Consider the following 20,579-nt stretch of genomic DNA (forward strand, 5'->3'; position numbering starts at 1 on the left):
ACCTCATTTCTATTATTTCACTTTTTACATTAACATTTACTTTTCTCTCAATTTCTATTAATTTAATTAATTTAATTAATTAAATCCCACAAAAACTTATCAATTAAGCACAATTCACCACAAATTCTAACATCGACCAAACACGTCGCAAATCACATAAAATAATTATTTAAACAAATCAACCAATTAAGTCAAATAAATAAATAAAAGACTAATTAAGTTGTGTTACACTTATTCCCCACTACATTTTAAATGGACTCCAAACGTTCCCACTTATTGTTTGAAAAGAACAACTTCCCATAGGGTCGGTCAAGACCGATAATGGTTTTCCAAACTCCTCAATGCCCGATAAGCATTAGAGACAACTATTCTGGATCAGTCAAAAACATAAATTGTTAAAGCCTAAATCAATGCAAATTCAATCCACATGACTCAAGGTATAAAATTCATCTAAAGCAAAATGCAAGGTACATTTTCTAATATCCACTTTTCACTACACTCATCTTGAATTTTGAACTGACTTAAGTGTTGGAGTGTTAACCTTACTGGTCTACCCCGCGCTACCGTATCGGAGATTCGCACGACCAATTCAGGATTCCACATCACCACTTTCACTTCATTTTGATTCCAGAACGAATATATATATATATATATATATATATATATATATATATATATATATATATATATATATATATATATATATATATATATATATATATATATATATATATATATATATATATATATATATATATATATATATATATATATATATATATATATATATATATATATATATATATATATATATATATATATATATATATCCCAATTCATTTAAAGATATATTTTTGAGAAATTTTTATTTAAATAACGAATATTTTTAAATAAATACTCAAATTTACATATTTTCCTAAATATTTTTCAAATATAACATTCTCTCTTCTATGTGTTTGTACACTGTCGTTAATTAGATTGACGTATGCTCTTATGTGTTATTCAGCATCATCAATTGGATTAATACTTTCTTTAGGTTGAAATTTTGTTTTGTTTGAAAGTAAATTAGTTTGATAAATACTTGGAAAAATAGATTAGTTTGAGTATTTATTTGAAAAAATAGATTATTTATGTAATTTTATCGACTTTTGAAGGAAAAGTTTGATAATAAAATAAATGAGATAAATGAGTGAAAGAAGAAGAATACTTAGATCACTTGCAACTGCAAAAAAATATTATCGCTACATAGAAGCACTTAGGATACAAGGGATTTGTTGAGCCCCTTGAACAATGGGTTAAACGAACTCTGACACAGATTGCATCAATTAAGATGGTGAATAAATGATTTAGAAACTGTTGGTAGCGTACTGTGGAAAAATTGAAAAACCAGAAACATATCAATGCATGTTTAAACATAATGTTCATATGGTTGCATTACAATCTGTTACAACTGCTATCAGATTGATCCGAAAGATACACAAAAAGTAAGTCTTCAAGATATTAAAAGCTGACATGAATTCCTTTGTTTTTTCTGTGTAGAAATAATGACTTCATCAAGCATGAATGAATATTGAATTACAATTCCAATACTTGATAAAGTACCCTAGTTAAAGTTCTTGGAAATTGCCAAATCTTCCACTACCCAATCCCTCAACACTTGCCTAACTATTTTCATTGTATTTTCCATACACCTTCTCATTTTCCAACTTTTCTTCTAAAAGTCTTCTTATAGTAATATAATACATTCACTTTCTATGCCTATAAATACTGTTTTTTGACTAATTACATCCACATTTTCAGCTCACTACACAAAACAGCATTTTCTTCTTCTTTTGTTCTCTTCTCTAAAACTCTCATCTGTCATGGCAGCAACAAAAAGAAAAGCCATAGGCATCGACCTTGGTACAACCTATAGCTGCGTAGCAGTGTGGCGAAACAATCGCGTTGAGATCATTCCAAACGACCAAGGAAACCGCATCACCCCGTCTTATGTCGCCTTCACTGAAACCGAAAGGTTAATAGGCGATGCTGCGATAAACCAGTTAGCCACTAATCCGCACAACACTGTTTTTAATGCCAAACGTTTGATTGGTCGTCGATTCTCCGACCTATCGGTTCAACAAGACATAAATCTTTGGCCTTTTAAGGTTGTCCCAAACAACAAAGACAAGCCAATGATTGTGCTCACTTACAAAGGCGAAGAGAAACGTATATCACCTCAAGAGATATCTTCCATGGTGCTGTCTAAGTTGAAGGATGATGCTGAAGCTTATTTGTGCCATGAAGTGAAAGATGCTGTTATCACTGTTCCTGCTCACTTCAACAACTCTCAGAGACAGGCTACAAAAGATGCAGGGAAAATCGCTGGTTTTAATGTGATGCGGATCATCAACGAGCCTACTGCAGCTGCTATTGCTTATGGTTTTGACAAGATACAATGGAGAGAAGGTGAGAAGAATGTGCTCGTGTTTGATCTTGGTGGTGGAACTTTTGATGTTTCCTTGGTGACCAATGATGAAGGAATGTTCAAGGTTAAGGCTACATTGGGAGATACTCATTTGGGTGGTGTTGATTTTGATAACAATTTGGTGAACCGTCTTGTTGAAATGTTTCACAGAAAGTATAAGAAGGATTTGAACATCAGTGAAAATTCCAAAGCTTTGGGGAGGTTAAGGTCAGCATGTGAGAAAGCAAAAAGACTACTTTCTTCAACTTCAATGACAACTATTGAGCTTGATTCTCTATGTGGAGGGATTGATCTACATGTCACTGTTACTAGAGCTTTGTTTGAGGAAATAAACAAAGATTTGTTCAGAAAGTGTATGGAGACCGTGGAAAAATGTTTGAGTGAGGCAAAGATTAATAAAAACCAAGTTCATGATTTTGTTCTTGTAGGAGGGTCTACTAGAATTCCAAAGATTCAACAACTATTGAAGGAAATGTTCAGAGTCAACGGCGAAATCAAAGAGCCTTGCAAAAGCATTAATCCTGATGAAGCTGTGGCTTATGGTGCAGCAGTTCAAGCAGCAATATTGAATGATGAAGGAGACAAGAAAATTGAAGATTTGTTGTTGTTGGATGTTATGCCTTTTAGTCTTGGTGTTGAGACAGGTGATGGTGCCATGTCTGTTTTGATTCCAAAGAACACAATGATCCCTACAAAGAAGGAAAGTGTTTTTTCTACACTTTCTCATAATCAAGATAGTGTTTTGATCAAAGTGTATGAAGGAGAAGGAGTTAAGACTAAGGATAACTTTTTGCTTGGGAAATTTGAGCTACTAGGATTCTCTTCAACACCTAGAAAGATTCCAAATATCAATGTTTGTTTTGATGTTGATGTGGATGGTATTTTAGAGGTTACTGCTGAAGATAAGACACAAGGGTTGAAAAAGAAGATTACTATCATCAACAAGGAGGGAAGGTTGAGTTGTGAAGAGGTGAGGAGGATGGTGAGGGATGGAGAGAGGTATAAGCTAGAAGATGAGGAGGCGAGGAAGAAGGTGAAGGCAAAGAACTTGTTTGAGAATTATGTTTACGAAATGAGAGAGAAAGTGAAGAAGCTTGAGGAGGCTGTGGAGGAAACTATTGATTGGTTTGATAGCAATCAATTGGCTGAAATTGATGAGTTTGAGTTCAAGAAACAGGAGTTGGAAAAGAATATGAAGCTTCTTTAATTTTGAGGATTGGAAAAAAGATTTAAGAACAAGTTTATATTTAAGAGTTTGAAGTACGGTAGAATAATTTAACATCAACATCAAAGCTTTATTATTTAATTTGAGTGTCTATCGGTTACTCAATGGACATTAGAGTATAATATAGTTTTCGTTTATTTTATTCAATGCAAATTAATATATTTTAGTGTTCATTGGTAGAACTAGAAATGAATAATGATGTTTTGATGATGAAGTAAGTTTTCGACGCGACGGAGATGTGGCTGACCTACAAGGTTAACATTCCAACGTTCAAATCTTTTTTTAATAAAAAGTAGTATGAGAGGAAATTATGGTTAGAACATCCCTCATGTATTATGTGTGAGTGGTGTTTGGAGAACTGTTGGATGACATACAACAACGAAGGAAGATTCATGATGTGGATCGAATACAAGCCTGGAGACTGCATGTGCCATGTATCTTAAACACCTTATGACTTTGAATTAATGATTGAGCCTTTTCGTTATTGGGCCTTTGGTTGACCCATAATAATTTCCTCAAGGCTTGCCATAATGTAGTAATGAGAAATCTTCTAGAATATCAGGTCGGTGCCGCCTTAGGTTGGGATCATAAGGCGGACCCTTTGTTTACAAAAGTGAAAAAGATTCACATAGTCAAATGATGTGACATTGAGAATAGGCACATTAAACATTAGTCTCATCACTATGACTATGACAATTTGCTAGATTACCCTTATAGGTGGCCCTAGGCTCCTAGAGTAAGGTGTGGCTCTCTTCTCTAGGGTGCTCAAATGTACTCAAATATTATGGTATTTTCGAGGCAAATTTAACTATTGCTTTTCATCTTCCTGATTTCCTTCACTTTGGATTGTAGCTATACATATCTCGTTTTACTATATAAAGGTCATATCACCTTTCAGGGAACATTTGCACTCTTTGTGTAAATTATAGTTTTCTCTGCCTCTTTTAAACTTTTGATTCTTCTTACTCGAGTCGCAACAAATCTTATTTTACTCGTTCCTTTATTCCTTTGGTGTATGTAGACTCTTAGTTTATCGTGTTTTAGAGCAACCTTTCATTATACTTTTTCCTTCAAACTTCCAAATTTTCAAACCTCACTTATATCTCCCTCATTTATAATTGGTATTTTACCTCCTTTATTCCAGCCATGGCCAATGTAGCGGTGAACTAGAGAATATCATCAAAATATTCAATGGTGATAATATATGTGACACTTTGTCTCGCATTGGGGTAGTAGACCCAAAAATGTTGAGTGTTGATCCTTTGGTTGTTGCCCACTACGTTCCAAGCCTTATTATTATTAGCGATAGTTCAAAAGTTAGTGGGAGTTCCATTGAAGATGGTAGCAAACCCTTAAGTCCCCTCTTTGGTGGAAACACAAATGTTTATGTAGAAGGACTCAAAGGGACGATCCTTTTATCGGGGAGGATGGTATTGGTCCCTGTCATACGGTGAACTGACTTTATGTGTTTTTGCTTTGGAAAGCAAATGTCGCGGTTAGCAAGAGTCGCCACCGACTTTTCTTTTATCCAACAAGGAAAGGCGGAAAAGAACAGGAAAGACCTTAATTAGATTTTAGGTTCGGGAGGTACATTATACAAAGGGAAGGTGTTAGCACCCTTTGTATCCATGGTTATCCATGGGCTCTTAAATGCTTGATCACTTATATTTTTCTTGTCTGAAAAAGTGTGTGAGAGCTGTGTAGAAAATGTTTTGAAAAGAGAGTTTAACTTTGTAATGATTCTTGTACGAATGTATACAAAGTGTTTATCTCGTTTAAGTTTGAAAGCTGTTTAGAAAATGTTTTGAAAAGAGAGTTTAACTTTGTAATGATTCTTGTACGAATGTATACAAAGTATTTATCTCGTTTAATTTTGAAAGCTGTTTAGAAAAATATAACTTGGCAATGATTCTAGTATGAATGTATACCAAGTGGTGATTTTCTAATGGAGGTTTTGAAAAGTGTGAGGTGTGAAAAGTAGTTTAAATTGTGAGCAAGCATTTAGGAGTTATACCTACCCAAGGTCTTTATGGGCATTTCCTATCCTTATGAGGGTAAAACAGTCCTTACTATTGAGAAGTAAGTAGTCTTGTCCTTTTGGATTTAAGGGTCATCGTAGGGTCATCGATTGGTCATTGAAGGCAACATTTGTAAGGATACCTTAGCATTCGGAGGGACTATCATCATTTAACAGTAGGCTACACCGAAGGGTCATCGTGGGACAAAATCATATATTCGAAGGCAACATCCGAGGGACTATGATTTAACCGAAGGGTCTTTGCTAAGTGCATCCCCACATTCGCGGGACATGACCATAATACCGTAATACCGTAGGGTAACAAAGAGAGGTCCAAGATCACATATTCAAAGGCCATATTTTACAATCAATTATGTAATTAGGATGAATCTCCATATTAAAATTAATACATTAAAATCAATTAAGTAATCATGTCCATATTGAATCGATTAAGTAATCAGGACGAATCTCCACAAGGGTATCCCACAAATAAAGTGGAATACCTAGCCAGCTACTCTCTTCGGGAGTATGTGAGTCCTTACAATATTCAGCAAACAAGTCAGAATACCAAATCAGGGTGCAATCGAGGATTACACCGCAAAAGAAGCACAGCAGTATGAATGTCAGGCAAGACAACGCATGATTAACATAGAATAGATCAGATAAGCATAGGACATAACAACCAAAATATTAGCGACTGTCACGTTCGCCTCTGCCTCGCCTAGCGAAGGCCTAGCGAATACTCGCTACATGCTCGCTTAGCGATGTGCTAGCGAGCGACTGCGGGTTTTGAATTTCAGAACAGTATAATCTCAGCATGCTGCAAGCCTTATGGTATTCAATTACAGAAATAATATGGTCAAACATTCAGGATAGGCAGGCATACTTAAACTCACATGCAAAATCTAACTACATATCCAAAAATTCGATTATGATGCATTATGTATTTAGAGATTACAACTTTGAAGCATAAAACAATAGTGATGCGCAAACCTGTTGCAGCTGAATTGTAACACTGAACTGGCAGATCGCTTTTGGTATCGGGTGGAGTTGGACGGCGGTAACTTCGGTACGGATGAGCCGCCGTCAGGGTTTCTTTACTTCGACCTCTCTGGACTAGTCTTTAGGGTTTCTATGCCAGGGTCTCCGTCCGTCGTCGTCTGTTTTTGTTCCCTTTTTTCTGACTGAAGCTTGGCTATTTAGAATGCTCTTGTTGTGACCTAATGGGCTCAGAATGAAGCCCAAAAATTCTGATGTTCGCAAGCTTCGCTAGGCGAGCGTGCAGCGAAGGATTTGCTCGCCTAGCGAGCAGGCAATTTGTGACCTAATGGGCTCAGAATGAAGCCCAACAATTCTGGTATTCGCCAGTTTCGCTAGGCGAAGGAGTTGCTCGCCTAGCGAGCAAGCTAGTTTGGGCCTTTTCTGAATTGGGCCTGTTGTGAGCTGGGTTTTTGTTCCCTTAAGGTCAGTGACTTGCAGAATAAGTTGGAGTGCCTTAGACAAATGTTTTGCAAGATTAACGGGCAAATTTTGGGGTATGACAGCTGCCCCTGTTCAATATTCTTGAACCGAGAGAGTTAGGATGGCGTGCATGCCATTCGTGGTCTGGAGGTGGAAGATTATTGAACACTAGAATGCCCCAAAAATTTGCACTTGTCAATTAGTCTTGATGGAGATGGGCTTAAAGATGCCATCCAGGAAGTTCGATGATGAGAGCTTCGGATTGTGTCGTATGTTAGACGATATCTGAAGATATGGGTGTCATACCGGGTCATACGCTAGACCGTATAGTGAGTCCTCCATTATGCTGTCGATTTTGCTGGGGAGTCAGAGTGTGTTATACGCTGCTGGGGATAAGGGATCAGAATAGATTGTACGCTAGATCGTATCTGAATTGCAGAATGAACCGTCCGTTAGGCTGCATCTGGAGAGGTAAAGATCAGAACGGATCGTACGGTAGATCGTATCTGAGTAGCGGACTGAGTCGTCCATTAGGCGGGTGACTTCACTGGGGATGAAAGATCAGAATGGATCATACACTAGATCGTATCTGAGTAGCAGAATGAGTTGTCCATTAGGCTGTATCTGAGATATAAGGGTCAGAATGGATCGTATGCTAGATCGTATCTGAGTAGCAAAATGAGCCGTCCATTAGGCTGCATCTGGAGAAGTAAAGGTCAGACCGGATCGTACGCTAGATTGTATCTGAGCAGAATGAGCCGTCCGTTAGGCTGAATCTGATGATGAAAGGGGTAGTCGTACTCTAGACTATACTTCAGAAATGTACCGTACACTAGGTAGCATCTGAGGACTTGAAGGTCTAACTGGATCGTACATTAGACCGTATTGGAGCAGAATGAGCCGTCCGTTAGGCTGAATCTGATGATGAAAGGGGTAGTCGTACGCTAGACTACACTTCAGAAATGTACCGTACACTAGGTAGCATCTGAGGACTTGAAGGTCTAACTGGATCGTACATTAGACCGTATTGGAGTTGTTGAAGGTCAGAATGGATCGTACGCTAGATCGTATCTGAGTTGAAGGAGTCATATGTTGAGCTGAATCAGAATGAACCGTACGCTAGGCTATATCTGATAGTATTTGTATATGTTGTATTTGCAATGAATATCTGGGGTGGGCTTAGAGATGCCATCATTAGGAGGATGTCAGAATGAATGTTGACATGGAGTATATCTGAAAGATGTAGTTGAATCATGAATGTAATTGATAAAGATGTCCGTCTGAATGGACCTTTGTTCTGACTGTATCAGGAGGATAATTAACCTGAAAAATAAAGTTAGCTTCATGCTATGTCATGATGCATGAGATGTTTTATGCTTTTGAAAATAAATGCGAACAATGTATGCATGTGCATGTTATGAAATGATGTAATGAATGCACTATGCGTCTGAAACGTTCTTCCAGGGGACTCTACTGGGGAAATAAATCTCAGTCTTCTGGTCGGAGATATTTGTATTGATGATCCTTTCTTAGCTGGGGGATACTTGATTTCTGTCTGATGGTGGAAATACTCCACAGAGCCCGGCTGGGGATGGAAGAGATGACCAGTCTGTCTGGTGATGCCGACCTCTTCTGGAAATAGCCAGTTTTTGTTGGGGAACAGGATTTGTAACCGGACTTGTTGGAAAGCATGGTTAGACCTTATCTTCGACCCTAAAGTCTTTCAGTAATTGTTATTGCTATTTCATGCATGTTTTTTCGGTAAACATCAATCATATTCAAATGCATATATCAATTCAAATTAAATCAATGGACGTTTATGCAAACAAAACAGAGAAAGTAAAACAAAAGCATCTTTTTGGAAGATGAAATGGTATCGACTTTGAAAGAGGGCCTATAAACAGGCAATTTAAGTACAAGGAGACAGAAATCCTAGTAAGAGGAAGCCGTCCAGAAAACAAAGAGAAAGTTATGCAGAAAAAGTCCCATCGATTTTAATTCCACTACTGTCATTATGTCTTCAAGCCTCTCATCTCCTGCTGTCGGATAAAAGCGATTGGCTTGTTCAATCCCTTTGATTTGGGTGAAGCTGACCGAGAACGGGACATAGTCATACGCTTTAATCCCTAATTTTTGCCTGGACCGCCTTTTCAGGTTTTCAGTCCACCAGGATACCCCTTTTTGCCCAAGTCGCCTTTTCAGGTTTTCGACTTGCCGGGTGTACGTGCGTAGTATTTTTTTAACTATGGCCGTGTTCACGGGATGCGGGGATTCTTCGTCATCCATTGTAGCAAGTATCATGGCTCCAAGCCGCCACTTCGGAATTATGGTGTTTTACTTTGAACTGCGTGCAGAGTTCAGTAATCATCTTGTTGTTCAGATTAGCACCAGTATCAGTGATAGCTCTTTCAGGAGACAGCAAGTTTCTCAAATAGATATTTGATAGAATCCATCTTAGAAATCAATAAAGCGGTATGGTTCAACATATACTGTCTTAGTCGGCGAGCAGCCCAGGCCAAAGCACAGCAAGCTTTCTCGAGCTGTGAGTATCTTGTTTCACAGTCGGTACCTTTTTGCTAAGGTGGTATATTGCATACTCTTTTCGACCAGACTCGTCATGTTGCCCCCAGCACACCCTATTGAATTTTCTAACACGGTTAAATACATGATTAGAGGTCCTTCTTCAATTGGTGGCATCAGAATTGGAGGTTCTTGGAGATACTTCTTGATTTTGTCTCAGTAGTTTGAAGATAGATTTGCAAGTAGCAGTCAAATGGGAGCTAAATCGGGCGACGTGGTCCAGATTCACAATTTCGATTGATGCCCCATGCGGCTGAATAGTCTTTTCTTCTTGCAGTAGTCTGGTAAGCTCTCCAGGTACTTCACAATCTTCCTCACTTCCATCCTCGGCCTGGTAGATCGGATTTTCAAAGTCATAATGAACAGTAGTAGAATTATTATCAACAGGATCCAGCGTGGATATGGGTCTGCGAATTGTTACGTGAGTGTGTGCAAGAATACATAGCTTATTTGAAAGATGACAGGAAAGATAAAGAGCGCAATATTTGAATGCAAAAAGGTCCATTGATTCATTGAATATGAATATGCTTATGAAAATGACAAAACATTTAACCAAATTTGATACATTAGATGAGCAATAACGATTACTCCTGACTAAAGGAAATCGGGATAGTGTCTTCAGCCTTCCAGTTATTGAGTCCGTCACCAATCGTTGGGAAAATCCAGCTATCCAAGTCACCATCGTTGTCAGCATCTTCCACAGCATTGACAGTCTCGTCATGGTTAGGCAGAGGGGCAGTGATGTCATTAGGAGTCTCCGGAGGATCGGAGGTAGCCGCCTGTATCTTTCCACTTCGAATGCTGCGCTCAACATGCTCACCTGTCAATATAAGTTCAGTGAAACCCAATGAGGAACTCCTCAATAGATGGCTGTAGAATGGGCCAGTCAGTGTGCTCATGAACATGTCCACTAATTCTCGATCAGTCATAGGGGGTTTGACTCTGCCAGCCAAATCTCTCCATTTTTGAGCATATTCTTTGAAGCTTTCTTTAGAGCCCATGGTCATATTCTGCAACTGTAGTCGAGTAGGTGCTAATTCAGAATTATACTGGTAGTGCTTGTAGAAAGCCGTCGCTAAATCAGTCCAGGTGCGGATGTCAGAGCTCTCGAGCTGATAGTACCATTCTAACTGTGTGCCAGCCAGACTCTCTTGGAAGAAATGGATCCATAATTTCCTATCAGTGGTATACGGCTGAATCTTTCTCACATAAGCTCTCAGATGCATCTGAGGACAAGATGCCCCATCGTATATAGTGAAAGTGGGGATCTTGAATTTGCGAGGAATGACCACATCAGAGACCAAATTTAAGCTTTCGAAATCCAGACTGGGCGTCTTTCGACCCTCCATAGCTAGCATGCGTTCTTCCAGCAAGTTATACTTATCATCTTTTGGAGAGTGCTGTTCATTTTCATAATCTTCATCGTCGTCCTCATGGTTGAAGAGATCAACATTCTTCTCCTCCGAATCATTCTCTGTCTCTTCTTTTTGATCCTTCGGAATTCTAATCTTGACTCCTGCAGCCTGTCCCTTAAGCCTTCTTCCCGGGTTAATGTAACTCACAGATTTCTGGTCTTTCGTCTTCTCGAGCAATAGAGCCTTCAGTTCCTCCTGCCCCTTGGATAAGTTCAAGATCATCTCCTGGAGTTGAGCATTCTGAGCCTGGAGATCTTTGACAGTTTGTTCGAGGTCCATTTTTCTGTTTGGAGGAAAACCGTGAGAACATTGATCCCTTTAGAGTACCTGTTATGCAATGTGATGTTATGCTATGCAATGTATGAAATGTTTTCAATGTTTAAAGTCCTTGAAATGGTTAGTACGATGCCATGATGTTATGATGTTATGATGTTGTGATGTTAAGATGTTGTGATGTTAAGTAAACAACAAGCACAAACAAGTCACACAACAATAACTCCTAGGTTTTAAGGCTTGCATGAGTTCCATAGGTAAATACCCTCCCCACTGAAGTTTGGTTGGTTCAACCTGTCCTAGAATAGTAACCGGGTTCTAAAAGGATCTCCCATCATTGACCTTTCTTTAAGTCCACTTCAGTGCAACACCAAGTGGTTGACCGAAGCTTCCCTAAAGTCCAATCTCAAAGAGTGTAGTATCGAGTCTCAACCAACCTCAGTCGGAACCGAAGCCAGTTATCTCACTACTTTCTAATGGCTAGGATGAGTCAATTAGGGTTCTAAAGGTCTGGTTAATGCTTTGATGACACCACGCGAATGCCAAATTTTTCCTCAAGTAAACATGAGGAACATCAGGACATCCAAAGTGTCACATTAACCGTAGCCTTAGAACCCTAATTGGCAAATAATATTGAACAGGGGCAGCTGTCATACCCCAAAATTTGCCCGTTAATCTTGCAAAACATTTGTCTAAGGCACTCCAACTTATTCTGCAAGTCACTGACCTTAAGGGAACAAAAGCCCAGCTCACAACAGGCCCAATTCAGAAAAGGCCCAAACTAGCTTGCTCGCTAGGCGAGCAACTCCTTCGCCTAGCGAAGCTGGCGTATACCAGAATTGTTGGGCTTCATTCTGAGCCCATTAGGTCACAAATGGCCTGCTCGCTAGGCGAGCAAATCCCTCGCCTAGCGAACCCTTCGCTACAACGCTCGCCTAGCGAAGCTTGCGAACATCAGAATTTTTGGGCTTCATTCTGAGCCCATTAGGTTACCACAATCACTATAAATACCGACACTTCAGTCACGAAAAGGAGAACGAAAAAACGGAGGAAGACGGACAGAAACCCTGGAGACCAACTCAGAGAATTCCGAGTAAAGAAACCCTGAAGGCCGCTCATCCGCACCAAGGTTGCCTCCGCCCAATTCGACCCGATTTGCCAATCCAAAGCTGCAATTCCATTGCAAACAGGTTTGCGCATCTCTACTGCTTTATGCTTTTGATCGGTAATCGCTACATACATAAGGCATCATGATTAAATTTTCGGATATGTAATTTGATTTCACATATGAATTTAAGTATGCCTGAATATCTTGAATGTTTGTCCATGCTATTCCTGTAATTAAATGCCATAAAGTTCAGGGTTCCGGAGATCATGCTGCTGTCAAACTCAAAACCCGTAGCCGCTCGCTAGCACATCGCTAAGCGAGCCTGTAGCGAGCACTCGCTAAGCCTTCGCTAGGCGAAGCAGGAGCGAACGGGACAGTAGCTGTTTCGTTTCTTTTCTGTTCCGCCTTATGTTTATCTAATCAAGATTTATTATAATTCTGCATCATTTGGCCTGACTTTATGACTGCTGTTTTTATGCTGTGGTGCAATTTTCAATTGTACTTTATCTCGATGTTCTAACCCGTTTGCTGAATTATGTAAAGGCTTACATATTCCCGAGGAAACGGCCGGCTAGGTATTCCACTTTATGTGTGGGATACCCTTATGGAGATGGATTCTGAATTACTTAATTTTTATGTGGAGATTCATCCTAAATTCCCTAGCTGATTTTAATGTATTGATTTCGTCGATTTTAATGTGGACCTAATTAATTAATCGATTACGGCTATCTAATTAATTGTAAAACGGCCTTTGAATATGTGATCTTGGACCTCTCCCTGTTGCTTTACGGTATTACGGTACTATGGTCATGTCCCGCGAATGTGGGGATACTCTTAGCAATGACCCTTCGATCAAATCATCATGTCCCTATAAAATAAATCATAGTCCCTCGGATGTTGCCTTCGAATATATGATTTTGTCCCACGATGACCCTTCGGTGTAGCCTACGGTTAAATGATGATCGTCCCTTCGAATGCTAAGGTGTCCTTACAAATGTTGCCTTCAATGACCAATCGATGACCCTACGATGACCCTTAAATCCAAAAGGACAAGACTACTTACTTCTCAATAGTAAGGACAGTTTTACCCTCATAAGGATTGGAAATGCCCATAAAGACCTTGGGTAGGTATAACTCTTAATTGCTTACTCACAATTCAAAAAATACTTTTCACACTTTACAAACACTAGAAAATCACCACTTGGTATACATTCATACTAGAATCATTACCGAGTTATATTTTTCTAAACCATTTCCAAAACTAAACGAGATAACCACTTTGTATACATTCATACGAGAATCATTACAAAGTTAAATTCTCTTTCTCAAAACATTTTCTAAACAATTCACGAACACTTTTTTTTTCAGACAAGAAAAATAATATAAGTGATCAAGCAATTAAGAGCCCATGGATAACCATGGATACAAAGGGTGCTAACACCTTCCCTTTGTATAATGTACCTCCCGAACCCAAAATCTAATTAAGGTCTTTCCTGTTCTTTTCCACCTTTCCTTATTGGATAAAAGAAAAGTCGGTGGCGACTCTTGCTAACCGCGACATTTGCTTTCCAAAGCAAAACACAAAAAGTCAGTTCACCGTATGACAGTCCCCTTCTCTTCTATGTTACCCATGACTGATCTTAAGTGTCTTAAGGCGTATCATAATGGTCTGAGGATTCGCGCTCTCACTAAATCTTTTTGGTATTTGAATGGCCGATAACCCAATGGTAATGAGATTAGGGAGCATATTCACTTCAGGGATCATTCCTAAATTCATGATGACCATTGTCTTTTTATTGATAGTAGGGTAGACATGGCTCAAAAGGAATGACAAGGTCTTATGTTGCATGTCGATGATACTCAATATTTTTGGATGGAGAGCTAATTGGCGGGGATAGTTTCCAGCTTCAGCAACGCTTAAATCTTGAAAGATGTTTATTCAGACGTATGGCCACCTTCATACTAGTTAGTTTCCTCCATCGACCATGGTAAGAGGGCGTGTAGTCCATTTGAAGTGTGTTCAATGCCTTTTTATGATTTTTTTCCCAAATTGAAGTTTAGACAACCTTTTAACAACTTTGAGGCGTACTTTTTAAATCACTTGAGGATTACACTGGCCCAAATGCACGTGGTAGCTTAGGTCTTTGTAAATATATTTCAATATTGATGCGAGTATCATGGAGGAATGTTTATCCTTAGATTATCTTCAACATCTTCAATATGACACGTACTTCGGCTTGAGCAGAATGAGAGAAAGGGTTACTCTCGCTATGTCAGACGGTGAAGGTGTTTGACATTTACCTCGAGATTTGGGAGAATTTTAAAAATCACTACTTCTTGGTTACTCACTAGACTAGATAAGCTCTTCATCTTTGTGAATTCTACTCGATAATGGTCCCTCCGTCCCCTTGTTCTGAGCAGGTGAAATGCGAAAACAGGATTAAAAAATACTGGCTCTGAGATTATTTCTTTCGGCCTCTGAAAAGTTACGCTTTTTCTTATGACTCTTCTACATCGGAAGAAAATACGTTGAAAAAGGATTTGTTATCCTTTTGGGAGAGTCCGGGCTACGAATATGGTGCGTGCCCATCTGATGTACCACCTACATAATAAAAGAGGCAGTATGTTAATATCGGATCCATCGTTGAAGTAACCACTGCTCCAAAGAAGAAGGATCTTTTTGGTGAGAGAAGGGAAATATATTTTAGTTTATCTTCATTGTCCTTTTATCATTTTTCTTTAACACTATTTTTTATATCTTGCAGATAACATGGGGTTGGTCCATGATATATTCAAGAGGAAGAAATCTCAAGAGACAAAGAATGCCTCCTCGTCTCCTTCTCCGACTTCCAATCTGATCATGACAAAGACAACAATGGGGGCGATCCAAAGAGAGGGGATGCTTAACCTGTATAGTAAGCACAAACATATCAATGTCCGTATTTTGAAGGGTAGAGCAAGAAGTCCCATGGCCATCCCTTGACTTCCGCTAGTGACACCACCAAAAGGGACCATAATAAATTCATAGGGGATTATGCATATATCTAAGGACGTCTAGTTCTTCCTGTCTAAAAGGGATTATTCCTATATCTAAAATCTGTCGGATATGGCTAAGCTAGAATTGATGGCAGATACTACTTTCTAGATGTATTAAGGCATTACCTTGATGTCCATGGAAGCTGTCAGTCGAGATGAGATGTTGACACCTGGAAACCTTTCTAAGGAAAATGAGGCTTTGAAGGGAAATATGATGTTGTCCTTTATGAATATAATCAACTCCTATAACAACTAACCGATGTTTGGAAGGACATAGAAATGCATGAAGCTCATTCTGACCTTACTGCAAAAGTCACTCTTTTAGAGGGATCATTGGTAGAGAATGGGGAAGAGGTGGTTGAAGTCCGAAAAGCGGTGACTTCTTCTTCCTACAAAATTTAAGAGCTCGAGGCATCCTTTCAAAAAAGGGAAATATGATCGTTCTCAAGAGATGAATGCTCTTGAAGACTATCTGGCGGAGATAAAGAAAGATCCCGACGACTCTTTCAAAGACAATGTCAGATCCATACATATTGGCTTCTAGAACGCCTTAAGTCAGATTGAGTTGTTTTCTCCAAGAATCATGATTCCCCGTGGAAAGCTAGATCCAGAGAGGAGGTCATAAGTAGGGAATTGGTTGGTGCGGAAGAATGATCCTTATTGTTTTGCTTATCAATAGTTGTAATTTTTCAGTTGGTTTCGGAGATTGTATTGATATTTCTCAAACATGTAGTTTTACTTTATTATTGATCTATTTTCTATCATAGATAGCTTTGAAGTGCTTCCTTCCTCGTTTTTGTTTATCTTTGTTTGTTGTATGACTTTGCATGACTTTACTTTGCTGCATTGTTCTTTATGATTTCTTACTATTGTCTAAGATTTTAATTCATCGTATAGTCTTTTATGGTTTTATTTTATTATATAGTCTTTCACAATTTTATTTTCTCGTTTAACCTTTTAGGATTTTATTTCATCATATAATCTTTCACACCTTTATTTCATAGTCTAATATTTTATGTTTTATTTCATCATATAGTATTTCACGATTTCATTTCATCGTATCGGTAGCGTGGACGAGGAGGGTGTACTCTTTACTTTGAAGTTTATAGGGAGCGTGGTTGGGCCAAGGGGTTGCAAAATAGGTCGTTTGTCCCACCCCGCCTTAAGCCCGCAAAAAAAGGGACGGGGCAGATAAGCTCGCTAAGTGAAATTAGACTTAAAAATCTAGCTCGCCCCGCCAAGGTGACGGATTGGCGGGCTTGTCCGCCTATTTTATTTATTTTCACTTTTAATAGATTAATAGACTTTTTTTAACATTTCAATTAGATTTTTCACTTATTTTTTAGAACATTTTTTTTATAAAGCATCTTTTAAACAAATTTTACTTAAAAAATAATGCATATATTCACAATTAAATATATAAAATAAAACCATCAAAAATCGGAATGACTAGAATTAACTAAAATGACAACTAAAAATCTAAAATCATAAAAAAAAATTCACTTAAAATAGAACCATCAACAAGAGTTCCAAAACTATACTTCAAGTATTAATCTTCAACCAACCAAAATAAATATTTTGAGTGTTTGATAATTAGGCTGGCGGACAAGTATGGTGATGGAAGAAAAACACTTTTGAAGAATTACTCATCCCTAAACAACATGAAATTACACTCGAGTATTAATCGCTCAAGTTGAATCTCTTTAAAATATTCGGGATATATTCAAGGAGATGCTCATGATATGACCCAACTGTGAAAGAGAAAAGATTTTAAGCCTCTCCTTACACAATGTTCGCCCCACCTGTAACACCTCAAAATTTGCCCTCCTCTCTGGGGACTAGCATTAACATATTTGCATTTCATTTTAGGGCATTAGGCATTTCATATTGCATAACATGTGGTTACATTGTGCAAGCCATCTTCCCAAGTCTTGATCAGAGGATGAGGAAGTCAAGTGCAAGCCTAGGGTTTTACTGATTGATCACTGGCCATCTGAGGATTGGGCTGTGAATTAGGGTTTCAGGATTCTCCATGGATATTGGTCTTCATCTTGATTGAAGTGATACATCATCATCATCATGGTTGGATGTCATCAGGAGATTGAAGAAGATTCCTTGAGGTTAGGGTTTTGACCACTGGTCAACCCTAATCAGTTGTATTGGGCCAGTCAGGGCTGGATCAGGAGATGAGGTTTATGATGGTTATGGGGTTCATTTTGTGATTATATGGTGCTTATTGAGGCTAGGGTGTCACCCTTGAGCCATTTCAGTTGGAGATTGGTGCTTAAATTGATCTATGCATTGCCAGATTCATCTGTCAGTTGAAAAGTCAACTGTGGTCAACTGTACATGATCTGATGGATTTGGAGGTGGAAATGAGTTGGATACACTTCATTCATGTTGGAACAAGTGTTATATGACATCTCAAAGCTTAAGAATGAAGAAAATCAAGTCAGGACAAAAACTGCCAAAAATAGAAAGTGACTTGTAATTGAAGTTTCCAAAAATGGAAAGTTTTGGACCTCAAAGCCACGTGTCCAAGGAAGCTTCAAATGAAAATTTGTTCAACATGAAAGTTGTAGATCTTGTTCTCACCTTTCCAAAAAGTCCAAGAACTTGAAAATCCAATGTATGGTTGGAAAGTTATGGCTCAGTGAAATTCAAAAATGACCCGTAATCAGGAGGCCATAATTTCCACATACTTTGTCCAAATTGCAAGTTCTTTATATGCACAAACTCCATTTGATATGTACTACAAGGGTGCATCATTGGATTTGTCCAAAAGTGGCCAAGGCAAAAAGTCACTTTTCAACTGGACAGCTGAATTGGACCAGGGGCAAAATTGTCCAACTCTCAAAATAATTGGAATTTGGAGATGGGACTTTTTTATACACCTCATAAATGGAATTTAGAGTGTGTTGGAATCATCATTTCTTGCATAGGCCTTGTAAATTGAGATTTGGCTTGAAAAGTGGAATGGTTAAAAATGGACAAATGCATCCACATGGTGATTTTGAGATTTACACAACCAATGGGCATGAGGAAAGTTTCTACAGCTCACATATGATAATTGGAAGGTGTATGTGCTGTCAAAACAGGTGGCATGAGCTGTCATGTGGAAATTCCAATTATGCCCCTACTTGGAAAATTAGCCATTTCATTAACAATTCAATTTGGCTAATTAACTTGGTTAAGCATGGTTTAGTGCAACATATATAATCTTAATCACACAATAATCCTAACAGACTCTCACAATTACCAAAGTTGGATCTCAAAACCTCTCACATTCATCAAAATCTCAAGAACACTCCAAATGCAAAACTTCATCAATCTTCCTCAATCTTGAACCAATTCGTGAAATTCTTTTTGCATTCACTTCCTCTAATCATCTTCTCGGACTGTTTTGGGAGATTGCAAGGAAAAGTGCATCGAATCTCGACTGTTGCATATGGAGCATCAATGGTGAAATGCGAATTTCATGCTCTAGAGACCGTAGCAATTGATTCTGAACACATCATTCAACTTCCTAAAGCTATTGGCGCAACTGTTTGAGGAGGAAGAGCACGGATTCGCGCTGTTTGCACGCTGCCATATCCAGGTTTGGAAAATTCGAATCTCACTATTTGATCCATGCTTATATGCGTTAGAAAGATCATGTTACGTAGGTTATGGTGATAGTCTTAGTTTTGTAAATGATTAACTGTAGCTTAAGAAATCTGGAAATGAATTATTATGTCCAAACCCTAACTTCCACGATTTGAAGAACATAGGAAGAATTGGTTGAAATGAGGTTCATATTTGGATTGTACGCGTTGAGACGATTCGAACGGTTATCCATTTGTTTGTTTTCGTTGAGATTTTGTGTTCGTCGAATTCTGGAAATCCTGGGAGGAAGACGATGAAAGTTTGCGCAAAAGCATGTTTGATTCTCAAATCCATTTGAATTTTCAAATTCTGTGTTTCCCGCTGGCGCCATGCAATATTTACAATAATGCCATTGTTCATTCTAATTAATTTAAATAAATCATAAAAAATTATTAACACATGAAAAAATTCATAAAAAATAGGAGAAAATTCAGAAAATTGTGAGGAATTTTTCCTTGACTTTGTTGACTTGTGTAGAATTTTTTTGACCTATTGGTCAAAGTTGTGCTTGGTGTAAATAGTGTTTGACCTAGGGTTCTTCCATACATGTCCATTTTTGCTACCTTTGACTAATTCCATTGTGAAATGCACATAGTGTTAAATAAATTCTTGAAAATTTTTGTGATGATTGTGGACTCATTGATGCTCATTTACATGTAAATTTCATGCATTTTTGATACCTGGTCATTGAGCAGCAAATTCTGGAACTTAGGTGTGACAATTTGTGTCACACCTCATTATGTCAACTTGCTGGATTTTTTTGAGTGACCTATACTTGTTGGATTAATGTGAAATTTTGCATGATGGTTAATTAACATGTTAAGATGCTTTGTGAATTTTTGTGGAATTTTTCATTGCATTTTCAAATTGATTGTGATTTTTCATTTCTGTTAACCAATTGTGCAAGCTTGTGTGACATAGGTTGGTAGATTGATTGAGAATTGCTCATGTGGTACTGTATGATCATGAAATTTGGTATGAATGTTGTAGACACATAATGTGACATCCCTGTTTTGGTCCCATCCATTTCTTTTTTGTTTTCATTGAGATATGAATTTTTGAAGTGGATGTATGCATTGATGTTGTGAATTGAAGCATGTAATTGTGTCTGTTTTTGTTTATTTTCATTGACATGGTTCCATTTGCCCAATTGAGCTCAAATTTGACATGGTAGACCTTGAATACCCCCTGTTTAGGTGTAATTTATTTGAGAATTTTTGGATGTGTTTTGGTATGGATTTGAATGCAATACTTCTGTTTGTATGTTTGATGCTTCATTTGAGCCAATGTGGATTGTTTTGTGCATAACATGAACATGATGAATGATATGAACATGAGGCCAATGATGTTTG

General features: G+C 38.2%; 1 protein-coding gene across 1 annotated transcript; it reads left to right on the forward strand.

The window, feature by feature from the left end:
• The first annotated feature begins 1,796 nt into the window (after nucleotides 1-1,796).
• LOC127080314 (heat shock 70 kDa protein) lies at nucleotides 1,797-3,902 on the forward strand. The gene has a single exon (XM_051020647.1). It carries the CDS (start codon nucleotides 1,863-1,865, stop codon nucleotides 3,672-3,674), a length of 1,812 nt encoding a protein of 603 aa, XP_050876604.1. The 5' UTR covers nucleotides 1,797-1,862; the 3' UTR covers nucleotides 3,675-3,902.
• Nucleotides 3,903-20,579: the final 16,677 nt, after the last annotated feature.

The sequence above is a fragment of the Lathyrus oleraceus genome, chromosome 1 (assembly GCF_024323335.1).
Source record: "Lathyrus oleraceus cultivar Zhongwan6 chromosome 1, CAAS_Psat_ZW6_1.0, whole genome shotgun sequence".
NCBI classification, from domain to species: Eukaryota; Viridiplantae; Streptophyta; class Magnoliopsida; order Fabales; family Fabaceae; genus Lathyrus; species Lathyrus oleraceus.

Bases quoted from the DNA above. Each gene is read 5' to 3' on its own strand.
- LOC127080314 (XM_051020647.1), top strand. From the start codon at position 1,863: ATGGCAGCAACAAAAAGAAAAGCCATAGGCATCGACCTTGGTACAACC.